The sequence below is a fragment of the Siphateles boraxobius genome, unplaced genomic scaffold, assembly GCF_051911475.1.
Source record: "Siphateles boraxobius isolate OS27281-9 unplaced genomic scaffold, OSU_SipBor_1 37, whole genome shotgun sequence".
In the NCBI taxonomy this organism is placed as follows: domain Eukaryota; kingdom Metazoa; phylum Chordata; class Actinopteri; order Cypriniformes; family Leuciscidae; genus Siphateles; species Siphateles boraxobius.
The window spans coordinates 2,033,230-2,053,532 of record NW_027508997.1 but is presented as its reverse complement, the minus strand read 5'-3'; the positions used below and the strand labels follow the sequence as shown (position 1 = coordinate 2,053,532).

The 20,303-nt window shown below is 37.5% G+C and overlaps 1 protein-coding gene across 2 annotated transcripts in view; it reads left to right on the top strand.

Moving 5' to 3' along the window:
* Positions 1-20,303, top strand: part of cdh23 (cadherin-related 23) — a 294,684-nt gene that overhangs the window by 75,718 nt on the left and 198,663 nt on the right. For both annotated transcript variants that reach the window (XM_077196907.1, XM_077196908.1), the window contains exons 4-6: positions 13,505-13,647; positions 13,746-13,793; positions 14,334-14,426. In XM_077196907.1, coding sequence (XP_077053022.1) covers positions 13,505-13,647; positions 13,746-13,793; positions 14,334-14,426 — 284 coding nt within the window. The remainder of the gene's footprint in view (positions 1-13,504; positions 13,648-13,745; positions 13,794-14,333; positions 14,427-20,303) is intronic.

Sequence of the window (20,303 nt, the reverse complement as noted above, 5' to 3'; positions counted from 1 at the left end):
TTATTTCTTCGTATTTCTTAGCCTGTTGAAATGCCATGTTAAATTGATGTGTTTCCTACTTAAACTATACACTATTTCTTGTTTATACTGAGGTGACTGAGGGTCCGACCTAGGTCGGGGGTGCAATAACAGTGCTTATTCATTCAGCCCGGCTGCAGATAAAGTCTTTACTTGCTTGCTAATACTTAAGGGACTATCCCCACAAAAACAGCCTAAGCTTTTTACTTTTCCAAATGTTATTTCACAAATGTTTAAGAGAGTGGTCAGTTATGTGAAAACCAGAGATGAAGAGTATAAGTGTGATGAAATGACTTAAATTTTGTTCTATTATTTTTATTATTATGATTGGGTAATCTGAATGATAAAAAGGGGGGAATTGTTGTGGAAATTTTAATAGTCATTGATCCCAAACAGGTATCATAAGAGAAAGAACCTATTCAATGTATAAAAGTATATGTGTGTACGTGCTTGTGCGTGACTTTTCAGGAACATATGGGACAGGACCTCTGACCTTAGGGACGGTCAGTTTTGGCCAGCTTATTTCAGTACCAGTTTGTGTCTTTAAGTAGAAACTGAACAGCAGTAAGGACCTTATCTGAGTGGGTGAAAGGTACAGCGGGTGAGGAGGAACCTTGAAAACAGTATAAAGGCTCTCTCATATCTTCCTGTTGTGTGTCACTCTTCTGCACAGGGTAACAACTGTGTATTAGACTGCTCCTATTCTTGCAAGAATAAATACTTCTATTTTATATAATTTGACTCTGAGTGTCTCTTACGCAGTGATGATGTTTAAGATGAATTTTTGCCACAACACTGTGCTTTTAAAACAAAAACAAAAAAATAATGTTATTCTAGCTTCGTGCATCTTTTTTTTTAATCAACACTTGAATGTTGGCAAGTTTCATAAAAAGCAACATGAGCAAAAAGCTGAGAAAATCGCATTTTTATCAAAGACTACATCTAGATAAGATTCATAATGATGATCAAAACACAGTAGATCGAGTCCATCAACAACCTACACCCATAAAGCTTCATAGTCCTATAGTGATCGCATTATGATATCGCTTGTTTCTGCTCTTCTTTGCCTGCGTTTTGATCTCCTATCCTCACATTAGCTAGAACATTTGTATACTGTAACGTAGGCTACACACGGCAAGGTACTGTATATGCGTGTATTAGGCCTAATGTAGGCTATTGGGAGCAAACCACCCTGATGCTAAACCTTAAAAGCTTACTTCAAATATGATGTTTTCTTATTCGGTGAAGTTCGGTATCTTGCAACCGTCTCTCGTCCTCCGCACGTCCGTTTGAAAACTGCGCGCGCCGCGCTGCCGGCGAACGTAATTTAAAAAAAAATCAGCATCAGCAACTGCCAGTAGCAAATAAAATTTTGGGGTGGCACCCGGGGTGGCCAATCGCATGTCAGGGGTGTCCAGTGCCACCCCGGACCCCCCTCTGGCTCCGCCACTGTCTGGCACTGGAAACCTGCAGTGTGTGGAAGGAAAGGTGGATTCATTAAAATATCAGGAAATCCTTGGAGAAAACGTCATGCAGTCAGTGAGGAAGCTGAAGCTTGGGTATCATTGACCCTTCCAACAGGACAATGAACCCAAGCATACCTCAAATTCCACCAAAGCTTGGTTGCAGAAGAAGTCACGGAAGATTCTACAGTGGCCATCACGGTCACCTGACTTAAACCTCATAGAAAATCTCTGAAAGCGTTTGCAGTACGCAAACCCAAGAATATTACTGAACCATTGCTCATGAGGAATGGGCTAAGATTCCTCAGAAATGCTGCCAGAACCTGGTGTCTGGTTATACTGTATATCTCATTTGCTGCAGGTCATAACAGCAAAAAGCTGTTCTACTAAATACTAAACATGCTTTCCAGTAAGGGGTTGAATAATCTTCAGACAGCAGAAGTCATTAAAGGTTGTATCAGTGATTTCAGGCCCAAAAATAAATGTCTAATCTTTCCTAACGATCCGCTAGCTGCCCGCCCCATAAGCATGCCGTCCAAAAACCGCGTCTCTGTAGGAAGCCTAGGCTCTGAGATCAGCACACAAAAACAAATGTGTACAACCACCACTCAAAACCAAAATAAAGTGTTCCAACCAATCACTGACAGGGGCGGGTGTTGTGAGGTTTTGCGCTCGTGCACGGCTGGACGCGAAATCGGAGCAACACCCGCCCCTGTCAGTGATTGTTTGGAACACTGTTTATTTTGGTTTTGAGTGGTGGTTGTACCCATTTGTTTTTGTGTGCAGATCTCAGAGCCTAGGCTGCCTACAGAGACACGGTTTTTGGACGGCATGCTTATGGGGCGAGCAGCTAGCGGATCGTTAGGAAAGATTAGACATTTATTTTTGGGCCAGAAATCACTGATACAACCTTTAAAAGTTGAATTTTTTTGTTGTTGAATTTGGGCAAACCAATTGACACATTTGTTGTGTTGAGCTATTTCAATTACTTTTGTTTGATTTGTTCATTGCAAACAGCTGAAAGTCTGTAAATTTTGCCAATAAACCAATGGGGTTTGAATAATTTCGATTACAACTGTAAAGTGAACTGAAATTCAAAAATTACCACTAAAATAAGTGTAATTTAAATAAAAAATAAAAGGAAGTTTTAAACTTTTTTGAATAATGGCTTAACAAATCCAAAAAAGTCTAAGTCTGGGGACTCACAGATAAATGCATATTAAAATCTGCACTAATGTTGTATTTAATTTTCCATATTTAATCAATTTACAACTTATTTAAACAATTTAGAACACTTGCCAGAATGCCAATGCCTGCTGAATTTCTCTGAATTGGTATTTTAAGTGATTGCTTACTTTCTATTCAATTTCCAATTGCGGAAAAAGGCGAATCGGAGCATCCCTAATCGGTACATAAAATCACAGATGTCAGGTGATAAGAATTGTAACTCAAACATCTTTTATAAAACAAGTCCCGTCGAAATTGGGCTATTGAGAGATTTTTCAAAAAGACTAACAAATCTTATTGACTAACTGTTTGTTTTGTATTATATTTAATTGCATTAGTTTAGCACCACAAGGATGTCAGATCAATTGAAAATAGAATCGCCTGTGCACTCTGTGGCAGTATTTGTGTTCTATATGCAGTTGCTGCCTTTGCAGATGGTTTGACGAAAGGAAGCTCACTATGTTGAGGAACAGAAACGTGTGTGTGTGTGTGTGTGTGTGTGCGTGTGTGAGAAACTCCTGATTTGAGCGGACCCTCAGAGGGATCAGATCCGCTCTGACATTTAAAGTCATTTATGGTTGGGGCACAGTAAGTCACTGAAGGGGGTTTGGTCAGATTAGATTATGTTGACTCCTCAGGGGTCTATCAAATGGAATAAACTCTGGATTGCAGGTCAAATTATGCATGGAAATATGCTCACATAAAACATGAGGAGAAACAGATTTGCATGGATCACCCCGAGAGAGACCTAACATCGCCTACATTCAACACTGAAACAAACTCCATTCAAATCAATCATTTATGCTGCTTACACCTTTTCTCCCCTGCAAACGCGGCTCATGGTATTTACCTCCTCCCTGAACACATTAGGGAGGGTACCATAACTCATGCTCTGGGGGGGACTAACCTTTTTCAATTGCCTATAAACAAATTAGGGCCCCTGTGCTTCAGTGCTTGTGCTCATTAGTGGAGAGGAAACTCAGGCGTTAAGACATTACGGGCACACGGATGAAGAACGGCTTTAGACAGAGATTATGACACAAAGCCAATTAACAGCCTCTTTGATTTACAGTTCAGCCCTATTAATGAAACACCCGCCATTAACACAATGGGTAATGAATTCGAGGCTGTGAATCATGGATCAGAGTCGCAGTCGTGGAACATGTGCGGTTTATCGCCCGCGTGCGAGGCGAAGCTTTCGACGGGGCTAAGAATGATGATATCTGCAGGATTGTACGTGTGACTAAATGACAATGAAATAACGTACTATAGCGCTTTCCGGTTTAACTGTGGTCTTCATGTCTCTGTCTTATTATTAATCATGCTGGGCAATAATAAAATGGATTAACAATTAGGATTTTTTTGCTGGTCCAGTCGGTGAGTAGTCAACATTTACAGTGGAACTGAGGCAAAATTGAAAAGTTTTTCTGTTTTTAGCAGCTTTTTTTTTTAAAATAAAGTGTCAGGATGATTAAATGATTACTGTCACCAGACAGTAAGATTATATTGGCAAATTTGTAACACATTTGGGGTTGATAAGATTTATTAATGTTTTAGTCTTTAATGCTGACCAAAGCTGCTGTTGTTATTTTTTTAAATAAAAAAACAAAACTAATTTTGTTAAATATTATCAAAATTTAAAATAACGTTTTTCTAAATGTATTATTCCTGTGATGGCAAAGCTGAATTTTTAGCATCAGTACTCAAGTCTTTAGTGTCACATGATCCTTCAGAAATCATTTTAATATACTGATTTGCTGCTCAAGAAATATTTAGTTGGTGCTTTTTAGTGGATGCTTTAATATTTAGTGGGTACTTTAACTATTACTATTGCGGTTTTTATTCAGCCAAAAGTTTGACGCGCTACTCCTCTCGCAGCTTTTGTCACAGACCCACAAATGAGGCGCCAAATCGTGCGAATTATTGAGGAATGGTGTACTATTACTTTTATAAGTGATCAGGGGTACGGTGTTCGCCCCAGGGGCGAAAAAGCGGCCGAAAAATCCCATAGACTTAACATTGCGACAAAATTTTACAACTCATAGCTCCGAGCGAGGATTTCGCAGAACAGGTGACAGGCTCTGTAAGAACATACCTCTCAATGCTGTAAAAGTTGCACCCCTGGGGGTTAGTAGCTGCCCAAAGTTTCCCCATTCAAATTTTTTCTGGTAGTACACTTACTATTCATGGACAAAACTTTGGCCCGCTTTTACTCCCGTACCGTTTGTCACAGACCCATGAGGGAGGTGTCAAATCGACCGGCTCATTGAGGAGAGTGTGCTATGACTTTAATAAGCAATATGGGGTATGGGGTACGCCCCCAGGGGTGAAAAAGCGGCCGAAAATGTCCCATAGACTTTGCATTACGTCAAACTTTGAGTCATAGCGCCGAGCAAGGATTTCGCAGAAACGTGTAATTTACCACATTTGAAGAGGCTGACAGGCTCTGCAAGAACATACCTCACAATTGGGTAAAATTTGCAACCCTGGGGGGCAGGAGATGTCCAAATTTGCCCCATTAACTTGCTATAGGGAAGGAACGTCCCGTGAAACACACATGCTCTTCCTACTATGATAAATTTCATAGGGATTTTATATTGAACATAGCTCTAGATCACAATGTCATAGAGACAAGGGGGTGGGCTCATTTTACTTAGATGACCAATCAGTCTCTCAGGAACATTGTGAAGCTATCAAGCCATACCCTAGCAACCATTTAGAGCACCTTTGCAACAAGTTCCATAGACTTCCATTGAAAGAGATCAAAGGGATATCTCCGGACTGAATTATCATAGATACACGATGGTGATCTCGTTTGACTCAGGGCAGCAAACAGCCAATCATGAATCACCTCAACACTTCCTAGCCCCTCCCTAGCAACCATTGTCGAGCACCTTAGTAACCAAAATCCATAGATGCATATCTTCCAATCTGAATGTCACAGAGGCATGGGAGTTGGTTTATATTATTAATACTGACAAGCAACCTTTGGAGTTTAATGATTGGCAGCTGCCAATCCACTCCCAACTATTTTGCAGGACCTATATCTCTGCATCAGAACATCATATAGAAATGGGGGTTGGCTCATTTGTTTGGGTTGGGAAACAGTCTGTAAATATCACCATGGTAACTGTGTAAACACATCCTGGCAACCGTTTAGAGCTATCTAACAACCACCTTGCAACATAAAGAAGCCATATTTCAGCTCCACAACATCGTACGGACATGTTTGTTGGCTTGTATGCAATCATGTACAACACCCTAGCAACCGAGTGGCGAGTTTTGTCACTGCAAGCAACCACTCACATTTTCTTAAGGAAATGTACATTCTAGTTCTTATTATTATCTATGTTAAAAACAGTTGTGCTGCTTATATTTTTGTGAAAACCATGATATATTTTTTTCAAGCTTTTTTATTTAGATTTTTTTTTGATGAATAGCAATTTTAAAAGAACAGGATTTATTTTAAATAGAAATGTTTTGTAATATAAAACGAATTTCTGCAACATTTTTGTTTTGTAATATTAAAATGAATGAAAAAACTCTTACTGACCTCAAACTTTAGAACGTCAAAGTAAAAAAAAAGAAATGTGCCCACCTAGTTTCACTCAGAAATGCATTACATTACGAAAGTTAAATGGGTGTTAATGTAATTTCATGTTGTCAGGATACTTCTGATATCCTGCGCCGTTGGTACATGTTAAATATGTCTCAAATGGACATCTCTGCATCATATCTTAAGGAATAGTTCACCCAAAAATTTAAATTCGGTCATTATTTACGTATGTCTTTCGTTCTTCTGCAGAACACAAATGAAGATCTTTTTAATAAAATTAGTGTTCTGAAGAAGAACAAAAGTCTTACGGGTTTGGAACAAGATGAGGGTGAGTAATTAATGACAGAATTTGAATTTCTGTCAGGACCACTATTGTCAAAAACGATTGACAAATAGTATACAGTTAGGATTGGTGGTATGGTTCTGTTCTGGGCAAGAACTCCCTGTGCATCCATGCAGCCTAGCATGGATAAGAGCAGGGAGCGCAGCAATAAACCCCCTTAGGGTAAAAAGAACAGAACCAACATGAATGTATTGCAGATATCATTAATTCATTTTAATGTACAACATAATTAGAGAATTCCAAATCCTGACTGACGAGAGGAGGAGCTGGGGATGGAGGAGGGTAATTAGCTCCTGAGAAACTGAGAGAAACTTAGCTCCTGAGATAGCTGCTGATAATACTAAAAAGGAGCTTATATATGTATACAGTGATAGGCGTCATATTCCTATAGGTAGAGGATCAGCTGAGAGTCAGCTGATGCAAGCTTTACTAACGTGACCTGCCAGAACTGATGCTACGCTCGATTTTTGGGTGAACTATCACTTTAATTGCAGACTTATCTTGGTGAATCTGTTCTAAAACTTACTGGAGGTTTTCCTCTAAGGAGAAACATCTGGGTTGCAGAAAACTCTCCATTTGCTCTTAATTTATTGTCTTCGCTGTCTAGGAGAAACAATTGAGATTTTAGTGAGATCTCTCTTGTGATATTTCTTTGCTATGGGTGATCCCACTGCTCTTCTATTAGTCATTGTGTGTCCGGTTTTGGACACTGCTTTCATTGTTTTCGAATGTGTTTCTCTGAACTGCACTTGTGTGTGTGTGTGTGTGTGTTTGTTTGTGTGTGTATATGTCTCTCTATTGCAGTACAACATTACAGTTGAGATGATGGTAATAAAGTTGGCGGTGTGATGGTAGAGTCATGACCCCAGGCCCCTGTGGGCCCCCAGAGGAGCTTTTGTGTAGTCACAGGGGCTGAAAGCCTATTGATCTACCCAGAGATGGATGCTCTCTCTGAGCTGATTTACTGGCCCCAGCAGCCTGCTCTCCAACAGACCAGGAGCTACATAAAACACTTCACTGCCAGCATCTCTACACAATCACATCTCATACTCGCCCTCTCTCAATCTTTCATTCTCTTTCTGTCTGTTTTTTTTCTCGCTCTTTTATCCGCACACAGTTTAGCCACCTATATATCCATTGTGTTGTAATTTGTAAGTTTCATTAATGTGCATTTCATTCACATACTGTTTGCTCTAACCAACTAAGTTTCAGGTATCATGTTACAGTAATACAGTGGCATTGGAGAAGCATACAAATACTTCGATATATGAATGTGCTAATCATTAGTATCATAGTGTATATACACTATTGTTCAAAATGTTTTTGAAAGAAGTCTCTTATGCTCACCTAGGCTGCATTTATTTGATCAAAAATACAGTAAAACTGTAATATTACACTTCTGTCAGTATTTACTCACCCTCATGTTGTTCCAACCTCGTAAGACTTTCGTTCATCTTCGGAACACGAATTATGATATTTTTGATTAAATCTCAGAGCTGGATCACTCCTCCATGAGGCTTCTTAAGGGATTGAAGCTTGCCCGCCCCTAAAAGTTATTAAAGATATTGATAAAATAGTCTAAGTGACTCAATCTCAGTGGCTCTAGTCTAAGTGGCTCAATCTTAAGTTTTTCAAACGACGAGAAAACTTTTTGTGCACAAAAAATAAATAAATAACGACTTTATTTCAACTATTCGTTTCCTTCTCTGTGGGCCTCTAGTCAGTTCACTAGTGATATAGCGCAGTTCTTCTGTTGTTGTACGTCACACGCATCACACACATGACAAGTGTCGGCCAATATTGAGCCTACGTGTGACGTAGCTCTACGCTATTACACTAAGTTAACTGACTCGAGGCCCATAGAGAAGGAAATTAATAGTTGAAATAAAGTTGTTATTTTTGTTCTTTTTGCGCACAAAAAGTATTCTCGTCGCTTGATAAACTTAAGATTAAGCCACTGTAGTCAATTGGACTATTTTAACGATATCTTTAATAACTTTTCGGGGCTGGCAAGTTTCAATCCCTTAGAAGCCTATGGAGGAGTGATCCAGCTCTCAGATTTCATCAAAAATATCTTAATGTGTTCCGAAGATGAATGAAGCTCTTACAGGTTTGGAACAACATGAGGGTGAGTAATTACTTACAGAATTTTCATTTTTGGGTGAACTATCCCTTTAAGGGTGTTTGATCTCAGAAATACTACTTACTGAAAGTTTATTTTATTTCTATCACTTATAAAAATGGCTTTTTTTTGACATGTCATGGACATTTTAATGAAAGCCAACGTTTTTTTTTTTTGTGTTAGACAGAAGAAAGTCACACAGGTTTGTAACATGAGTGAATAAATTATGACAGAATTTTCTATCCCTTTAAGGGCTTATGATCTTAGAATTAAAATAAAACATGTAGTATTTCTGTCCCTTACAAAAAAAGCCAACAATTTTTGGTCCTACTGTGTGAAACCCATGATATTCATTGGGATACCATGCACATTCCATAGTATATGCATATGATAATGATTCAGTATTGCATAATATATCAAAATACCATTATCCACAGTGCTTTTTTCAGTTGCGTTTTGTTTTTATTGGCTTCAGATCATAAATGATTATTGAGGAATATAAAAGTAGTCTATATGACTCATGCACTAAAACCATGAAATCATCAGTGAATGACGTTCCTCACACAAAGCTATGGTGTGGCGTCAGAAGACTTGAAATATAGCTCATGAGTCATACGCATTACTTTTATGGTGTTTTTTAAATACTTTTTAGAGCTTGACAGACTGGTCTCTATTTCCTTTTTTGTTGTGGAGAAGAGCAGCTTGCACATTGTGCCTAACATCACATGTTGTGTTCTGTAAAAGAAAGTTGATACAGGTTTGGGACGACATGAGAGTGAGTAAAAGAATGGCAGCATTTTCCTTTTTGGGTGAAATATCCCTTTAGGCTGCTCACAAATGTTCAGGTATCTGTTTGTGCTTCATTTTTATCACATGTGGCAGTCTGACTTAATGTTGTTTTGTCCAGGAGTTTGTGTTGTCTGGTCACTGTTCAACATGAGTTACATTCTCTGAAATAAAACATTCTACACACTTGCTGAGATGGCCTGTGACTGCGAGAGAGAGATAGATGAGCCCGCAGGCACATTGCTCTTGTCAGTTCTTCTCGGCTGTGGGGTCTGTTAATGTGCGGTGTATCAGTCAAAAGCATAATACTGGCCTAAATAGCATCATCTATCAGCCTGAGCGAGAGAGAACAGAGAGAATGTGAGTGTCACTGCTTTACACATACTCACATAAAACGCACATACATACTCATCACATACCAACACAAAGACTGTTTCAATACCTAGTGAGCTGACTACATAGTGTGCTTCCAAATGCTAAGCAGTGTTACTGTTTCCTTCTGAGGACAAATTGAATGTATAATTTACATATTAATACAATACCATAATGGATTGCGACAGCTGAAATAATCCATGGATTATTTTATTCCTCCAAAAATGGAATTAAGAAATGTTTATAAATATCATTTAAATTAAATATATGAAAATATAACAAATAAAATGTGATACATGATATTAAATATGTTTAAAACACATTATAAATATAATTCTTTTAACACCAAAAAGTATGGTTTAGAATACATTTTAAAATAATACATATAATTTGTTTGTATTATGCATTTTGGGCTTAAGGTTGCAGGTAACGCAATTCTGTAATACATTGCAACAAGTGAAAAAAATCCATCAAAGATGCAGGATGAAACGAGAAGTGATTATAAATATAATTTATAACGAATATAAATAAAATATATTTGTAATCATTTATGATCATTATATTTAATATAATTTGCTAAATTTTCATTTTATTTGAATACATTTCATAATAAAAAAGTGTAGTTAAAATTGTTTTGAATAATTTAGAAAAATATTTATTGGAATGATATATTTTTGTGCATGGCATGTTGCATATAATGCAATCCCAATACGCATTGCGACAAGTGAAATATCTATCATTGATAAAGCACAAAGGGAGAAATGTTTAGAAATATATAATATTTATAATTCATAATACATATACATTTAATTGTAGTCATATATTTGTAATAATTATATATATTTTTATTAATAGAAAAAATAAATAAAACAATTTAAAAATTATTATATTAATTATTTTAATCAAATAATACTTAATTTATTATAGCTTGTCAAAGTTGCCCCTTTTTGGGTGTGAGCAAAAACGTGTTGTTTTTGTGTGTCCCTTTAAATGCAAATGAGCTGCTGCCCCCCCCCCCCCCTCCGTTTAGAAGAGGCCGACCCTTTAAACGAGCTTCGGATACAATAACAAAACACGCAAATCTCACTTCCAGAAAACTCAGAACTAACCAGTAGTGGAGTGAAGCCTTTACGGAGAGAGATTGCAACTTTTAGACGCACCTGGACATTTCTGAATGGTTAGTGGATACATGTTGTTGTGGAGTTGCATTGATTCAGCTCGTTAACTTGCATGTACCGTCATGTTTAACTTTTACGCAAGTTGGCTGAGATCTTTATAAGACAGCTGTGACATTTATGGTTAAATAGTGTTCTATGCTCGTCTGTGCAGTCAATGACAGAACAGTTTGCATGCTTTGCTGGAACTTTTGCCATTGCGTTAGAACTGGTTACACTGTTGTCGCTTATGAAAACCAAATGGCTGCGACATGGGTGGAAACGTGCAGATAAAGGGGCGGTCGTTTTATAAGACCCCTTTCCTACGTCAGAAGAGGAGTGAAATCTGATCGGCTTATTTTTTGACATGCTTGCAGAGAAAGGCTTACTAAAACAACTGGGGTGTCACTTTTCATGTTTTCTCTGTTGGTAGATGCACCGGGGACCCGATTATAGCACTTAAAAACGGAAAGAGTCTGATTTTCATGATATGTCCCCTTTAACATATCCCACAATCCCTTTATTCTCACAATCTTCCTTTATGACCCAGAACAGCTATTTGTTACCCAGCATTCCTTCTCCTGGCCACACACAATGGATCCCTCTACCCTAAAAACAGGAAACGGAGAGGGGGAAGTCTTTATTATTAATGAGTGTAACGTAAAATGCTTAATTTGCACCGTCTTCAACCAAATTATAACCCACACTGAAAGCAGCAGAATTTGCATAAATCTCATTATAAACAGAGAGTACAGTTCATAAATCCTCCCATTAATTAGAGGTGTTTCACCTCTTTCACCCAGTATTGCATAGTATTTATTCATACAATATGAATAAATGTGTATTTGTGGCCTAATGGTTAGAGAGTCAGACTTGTAACCCAAAGGTCACAGGTTCGTTTCTCTACTGGCAGGAATCGCTCCTCGGGCGCCGGAGTGAATGGCTGCCCACTTCTCTGGGTGTGTGTGTGTGTGGCACACTCCGGCTTGCAGTGTGTGTGTTCACTTCTCACTACTCCTAATGTGTGTGCACTAACTTGGATGAGTTAAATGCAGAGGACAAATTCCAAGTATGGGTTACTTCACTTCACTGTATGTGTCCATGTAGTTTAAGTTATTGCCCTTTGCGGTTCTTAGATGTGTTTGAATATTAAAGAGGTGCTTTGTATATTTTGACCCGAATAGTTATATAGATTGATTGCTATGCATTTATGCATTTGGCAGAGGTTTTTATTCAAAGTAGCTTTTAAAGTATACATTTCATCCATGGGAGCTGAACCCACGGCCTTGGTGTTTCTAGCACCATGTTCAACCGTACCTATTTATGTGAGTGCATTTGAATGTGTGTAAAATTAAATATTCTTAGTGTGTGTGTGCGTTTATGGCTGTGGAAGGGATTCAGCCTGATCTGTTTGTTGGTCTTTCTCATTATTGTAGGATTTGCAGCATTAGGCTTCTGTCAGCAGAAGTAAAGCTGGAATGAGTCAGGGACCCCCTCGCCAGGTGTCTTCATAAACGCACACCTGTTACCAATCACACAGACTCCATGTGTGTGATGTATAAAGAGCTTAGAGAGTGTCATTGTTGCTTCTGGTTATATTGTAGCAGGTTTTGGGATATTGAGACTGTTTAAGAGAAGGAATGAGAGAATAAAGAGGTGAAAAAAACTCATTTATAAGGGTTAGTTTGTTTAGATTTGGATTAATGAGAGATGAAGAAAGAGCTTCTCAAGGTCAGAACTTTGCACTTGACTAAAATATCTGAAGGAAGGTTCATTTAAAGGCACAGTTCACTCAAAAAGGAACATCCTACCATTATTTACTCAGCCTCGCTCATGTTGTTTCACTCAAGTTTCAGCTTCTTTACCTGCAATGGTGTTTTGCTTCTTAGGGGTTGAGCGGAACTGACAGAACGGCAGTTTCTTTCATTTTCATTGTTCGGGGTCATCCAGTTTGAAATGTTGACTACAAACACAGAGGTTTTTCAGATGTTCAGTCGCAGTACGCTCCGTGTTTACGATTCCTTATAGCCTTTAGCCGCTGCCAACAACGCTCTGGATCCTTCACTGGAAACTGAAAGTAGTAACTCACTCCCGATAAACGTTTACTCCTTGAATTCTTGCACCCGGGAACAATACTAGTCGCGACTATTATGACAAAGTTTGCAAGGCGGTATTTGACTGTGGTAAGCGTATTCATAGCAGACTGGTGGGAGTGGCCTTGGACTGCAACATGCCCAGTGCATTATGGGTGTTGAAGTTTTCCTACCTTCTGTTTTCTCTAGTCAGGTATCACCAATGTTTTTTTTTTTGCCTTTCTACTGTAAAAGCAGCCAAGCTTTATTGAAAGCCATTTTGCCTGTGGTGAAGTACCACTTTAAGTGAAATTCAGCATTTCATAAAATGACCCCTTTAAGATGTAATTTTGTATTAAATGTCATTCATAGTCTCTGTCTGTGTATGCAGGTTCATCCATTACCCAGCTGCAGGCGGTGGATCCGGACGGTGAGCCGTTGATTTTCGGAGTGGTCGGGGAAGAGGCCAGGCGGTTCTTCGCTGTGCAGGAGACGACTGGGGTGGTGTGGCTGAGACAGCCGCTCGACAGGGAGGTGCGGAAAAACATGAGATGAATGACTGTCCAACTGGAGCTGACACTTGTGATATAAAGCTGCTGTTTGTTGTGTGTTGTTTCTTTTTTTCTTTTCAGACTAAGTCAGAGATGCAGGTGGAGTTCTCAGTCAGTGACAGTCAAGGGGTGAGTTAGCGATCATCAATCTATCCATCTCTGTCCACCTTTTTATTCATCCATCTGTCTCTAAGGTCTATCCAACTTTTACTTTTACTTTTAATGTTCAAAAATTTACAATTTTAAAGATAAGAAAAGAGAAATTAATACTTTTATTCAGCAAAGACATTAATAATCAGCATATTAGAATGATTTCCGAAGGATCATGTGACACTGAAGACTGGAGTAATGATGCTGGACAAACAGCTTTGACATCGCTGGAACAAATTACAATTTAAAGTACATTAAATAGAAAATGTATATTTTAAAATGTTATAATATTGAACAATATTATTGTTTGTATATATAATAATTGCAGCCTTGTTGAGCATAAGTGACTTCTTTCAAAAAGATTTAAAAAATCTTACCGACGACACTTTTAACACTTGATGAACTTTTCTTTTCTATTTTTAATTACTACCGACTTTTTTTTTTCAAATATGAGATTCGGTGTAGAAATAGTAAAACGTTCTCTAAAGCCTCTGCTATTTGATTTCATTTGATTTTTAGGTTGTCAAGGATACAGTGAACATCCAGATCGGAGATGTAAATGACAACGCTCCAACATTTCACAACCAGCCGTATGCCGTTCAGATACCAGAGGTACTGTATAACACTTCACTTCTTAAAATCAACTTGCAGTAGCATTCACTTCATTTTTCTTTCATGATGTGGTCTATTTCTAAGTCAAACATGATATTGAATGAGAAGAAATGTTAAGTGAGTTATTAATTTATTTTATTTTATTTTTTTATTTAGTTTAATATTATATATTTTTAAATGTATTCGTTTCTTCAAATATTTTATTTTAAATAATTGAATATATTTTATAATGCATATTTGATCATGTTATTTGTTAATTTATTTATTCTCTTTTTAAATAAAAGATTAGAAAGATAAACCTCGTTTTAACAACATGTACCAATGATTTGCATTAAGAGAGCAAATAGGTTCAGTTTTATGATCAGACTAATTTAAATAATCTGGCTTGAATTCCAGAAACAGTGTCATATGTCTGGAATGCGTAGAATGTTCTTGTATTCTCTTTATTTAGTTATTTCGCTCTCTGCTTTTTTCTCCATATTCATCACCCCCAACTGAGATCAACAGAACCCCCCTTACCCTCTCTCTCTCATGCTCTTTCTATCAGCACTTTTTTCTACTTCAACCTATCCTTCTCTCCTTTTCCCATCATCCTTCTGGCCCATCCTCTTCTAATCCCTGACATGAGGTAATTTGGTTGAGTAAAGTAGACAACTTTCTCTCTCTGCACACACACACACACACCCACACACCACACGCACACACACACGCACACACACACACACACACACACACACACACACACACACACACACACACACACACACACACACACACACACACACACACACACACACACACACACACACACACACACATGCACAGGCACATGAACACACACACACCTCAGCTGATGTTTATATTGTGTGTCTATATACATCCCACACTCCTCCCAGCAGAAAATCTTCAAAGCCACAGTTATTTTTTTCTCTTTTCTATCTGTCATTCTGAGTAAATAAAAGTAGGGTGGGAGTGAGCGAGAGAGCTGTTTTTAGCTGATGTTGTTTACCGAGGCTTGATGATTAAGCTGTCTGCAGTTAGAAGGACAGAGGAGGCCACTTTTGGACACTTACCCACAATTCTCAGTCTTCATCAGAACTCTGGAAAACCCAAAGAGATTTGGATTGTTCAATGTAGAGTCTCTCTGAGTCATCTAGTAAGTTGCAGCTTGTATAATTTATTGTCAAATTTTTAAATACATTTCTTTTTTACCTAATGAATATGAAACTTATTTCAGGTTCATAAAACTTTTTTTTTTGCATTCTGACATTATTATGACAGTTGTATTTTTTTCATTGCTGCAATACATTTAATTCATTTGTAATTCCCATCTAAATGGTGATTTTCTTTTTTGTATTACAGACAAATTAAATTTTTTTTTATAAATAAACACAATACAACAATATTTACCATGGTCTATAAATATTTTACAATTTAAGTTATTTTATATATATATATATATATATTTTTTTTTTTTTCATTTTTTTTTTTCATTTCAAGTAATGTGGGAATAAGTTTGTTTTCCACAAATGAGAACTGGGGAAGTGTTGAATTGCCATTAAAATAATGTTGCAATACAAATATGCCCCTCAAAAAAGTCCCCCCTAAAAGCTTCATTTAAAAAAGAAAAATGTATGACTCACATTCCTGGTGAATAATGACCAGGAATTTTTTTTGACATGTAAAATTCGTCCATATAATCACTTGCATTTTGCTTAAAGAACAACAAAAAAGCACTAAAAAAAGGATTGCTAAAGTCGTTATTCACTGAAAATATAGGCCTCTGCTGTAGCTTTCTGTAAGTAATAAAACCAATAGAATAAGTAATAGAATTAATGACATCATCAAGCATCATTGGTTTCACATGTCTCACGACTACACATCATTGATGACTGGCACCACAATTTAAATTGAGATTGACAGCGGGAAGGATGATTTTTAAGTGAATTTTGACCATTTAATTTTTGGGCAAACTGTTCCTTTTTTTTCACTTTAGAAAGAGCAAGAAAAAAACAGTCCCAGCTCCTCCCCAACCACCACTTTCTGTTTTTAGGTCTCCATTTCTGCATTTTGATGGCCTCATTACCTCTTCTGACCTCTCTCGGTCTTTGAAGACACACTGCGACATCACTCCATCAATCTGTCACTCAAACTGTATTCCACCAATCAGGGATTATCCACACATCACCCCTAGCAGTGAGAGGATGAGTGGGAGGAATAGCGTAAGATAGAAGGGTGGAAGAACTGTAAATGGTGGAATGAAAAATAAAGTTAGGGAAAGAATTTCAGAACAGGTTAAAAAAGAGAACTTTAAATCTTTACCTTAAAGTTAGCATGAAAGGTGGTTTAAGCAACTGTGACCAGCAAAAATAAGTCAGGAAAATGCTTGTGCTTTTTTGAGCCAATCAGAAAACAAGAAGAAAAAATGTATGGTATAACCATTTTAAAGTTGCTTTAGTTATAAAGAATCTGTCAAGAACATCATTGAAAGTAGCACACAAGGATGTTTTTGCTACTATGACTGTTTCTGGTTGTAATTTCTACAATGATGTGTGAATGAGCATCATAGGAGGCTGAAGAAAAGAGGTCTGTGTGTGTGTGTGTGTGTGTGTATGTGTGTGTGTGTGTGTGTGTGTGTGTGTGTGTGTGTGAATGGGCCTGTAATTGGCAGTGTAATTTGTTAGGCAGTAACTGTGGGAGGTTTCTTATGGAAGGGGAGCAGGTGAACAGCATTGCATCTGACAGTTATAAAGCTGCTTAAATTTACAGTGTGTGTGTAAGCATGGAATTGTGTGTGTGCCAGTGTTTACTGCACCGTTATTCTCCGATGACACTGTACATCTGCTGAATCTACAGCGCTACAGCAAGATCATTTTATTTCACCTGAGTTGATTGTGTAAGACTGGAGAAACTGGAAGATAGGGCTACTCTCTGAGAAAACAAAGGAAATTAACATTTGAACTCTCTTGCTATATTACCATTCCCATTTGAGACACAGTCACACTTGAGTTGATCACCTCCCAATTTACACATCATTCCAGTCACCCATCCCTCCCTGAATTCAACCAAAAAAATTTATGGTTTAATATGAACAATTATCATACAGTATTATACATGTTTGGTATCATTTGAAATGTCTCAGTGCGACTGGTACTAAGGTCTCATTCCCAAAGAAGTAAACCAAAAAGGTAATAAAGTGTGGAGAGTTTCGAGATATCTTGTTAACTGCTGTGGGTGTGCCCGCATGTAAATCAACTTTTGTCCCCAGTAAGTCTGGGACGGTGATTAATGCATATTCCCACTGTGTACTCATGTTTACATTTGAAAAGAGGTTTCTGCCTTGGTCTGAGTATTTAGGGAGATGCTGAAGAAGGTTCGGGCATTTTATAGCTCAAATTAGCCCCTGATTTGGAGTGTAGGCAAGACACTCAGCATCATGTATTTTCTAATATCAGGTTCGCATCATTTCTCTTTATTTCAGAGCATTTGATGTTTTGTATTTATTATCTTTGAACTGATTATGAAATTGGCATGATACATTTACCTGACATAAATGTATGGTGTAAACATTTGATTATATTCTGACTGACTCTGAAATTGTTTTCCCAAGTAGATTAAACGGATTCGTATGTTACCGCAAGTCTGCGTCAGATTAGTGACGACTAATATTTGGCACTAATTCAAGTGTACTTAGTTCGCAAAGACAATTTTCCGTTTAGAACAGCAAAAATGCTGCTTGGCCAATCTAAATTTGGGTGTGTCTTACCTCTGTTTTAATTTAATGTTACTTTAGTTAAGTGTACGTGGGAAACTACTGCATGGCCAAGCCAAAGCTATTATAAGAGAAGTAATGTTGGTCAGCTTATATCTGTAATAGTGGCCTTACCTCTGCCTGAAGTAAACTTTATGTGTATGCAAAACCACGGGGGCTAATACCAAAGTATCTTTGATTGTGTAAGCGTGAATGTGACCATCTCAGGTATATAGCCAATTACCTCTGTTTAGTGACTAAACCTGGTGAGCTTGTGATCGTGAGACCCGTGTTAAACAGAAGGTGTGAGGACCTCAAAGCGAAATAGCTTCCTAATATGAATGGGTAAAATACAAGTAAAGAGTTTAAAAGAATAATCAAATTTGCTGCTAAACTATTATAGAAATGACCATTAACCAATTGGCCTTCTAACCTTAATTCGAGGTTGTGATAAAATGGGGTCAGATATAAAATGGAGTCAGATAAAAGCTTAAATGGAATTAAGTTACTTTCAATGCAGAAAGACAGTAAATTTAACGTTAAAAATTAATTCACCAAGAATGCATTAAATTGATCAAAAGTGACAGAAAAGATATATACCTATATCATATAAATGCTTAAAATATTGGTTTCCACAAAAATATGAAGCAGCACAACTGATTTCAACATTGATAATGATTTCTTGAGCAGCAAAATAAGCATATCAGAATAATTTCTGAAGGATAATGTGACACTGAAGTAATGATGCTGAAAATCACATCACAGGAATAAATTACATTTTGAAATATATTCAAATCTGTTTTAAATTGTAACAAATCATTTTTTTTCGGTTATTTATTTTTTGACAATAAACAAGGCAGAATGAGAACATGAAAACTCGTATGAAATCCACTCCCCACCAACCAATCCCTCCTTCTCTTTACAATGGGGTACATAATGGATAGATAAGTTAACAGAAAAACAAAGCCACGGGAATGATAAAACATGAATTAAAAAAGTATTAAGGTATTCAATCTGAGTCCTGATCATTTCTTTTCGCAATATACTTGTAGATCTTCTCAGCAGCTGTAGTCCAGATTTTTAATGTTGAGATTTGAGCCGAGTTCACCCGAGCTGTGGATATTTCCATCATTGCAATGTCCCGAAGTTGAATCAACCACTTGTATATATCCAGGGTATGTGGTGGGAGCCAGTGTTGAGCTATCAGTTTTTTTGCAGATGTTAAACCGGCCAGCCAGACAATTTTTTGCAGCTTAGAGAAATCAAACTGAGAATCATCATTCAGTAATAATAAAGAGGGGATCACCGGTATAGGATATTTATTGATTTTCGATAAGATAGCACATACCTTATTCCACATTTTTTTAACCTTTTCACATTCCCACATCAAATGGAAAAAGGATCCAAGTTGTTGATCAGGGCATTTATCACAGGGAATTGTTACAATATTACTGTGTAATTGTATTCTCATTAAATAAATGCAAATTTTCTTGAAAAAATAAATTGGTGTGGTGCTGCATGAAAAAAATTCAAATATATTTTACTGGCTGTGTTAAGTGCTCTGATTGGTCAGATGGCCCAGTCAGTTGTGATTAGTCTACCGCTTACAGCACGTGTCAGGAAAAAAGAAAAACGCCTATACCTGAACTGACCATATCTGAATTTTTTTTAATCTCCGGAGGCTTCCTCAGCACTTACACAGTTATACGGACAGTAACAATGGCGTGGGGTTTTTTAGTGTCAATTTCAGCACGAGTCCTTATTCTTTTGAAGTGCATGCAAAGTGGATTTACAGCACAGAAACAGTGTCTTCTGTAAATGTCGACAACAAGAACTAAACTCTTCCAATCTCAGCCACGACCACAGTGTTTGAGGGCGGGCAAAGTAGACATTGTTCGCAGGCAGCCAATGAAGAACATTGGCGGGCGTTATGCAAATTTGATACATATGTTACAAAAGCGAAACTGGAAATTTTGACGACTCGTTTCGGGCAGTTTAGAATAGATTCTTTTTTTTTATTTGTCATGCACTTTGGTCTTTAAATCTTTGCAGACCTTTTACATTCACAAACAGCTATATTACACACTGTGTAATATTCGGAAAAAAGGGCACTTTAAATGTTCTGG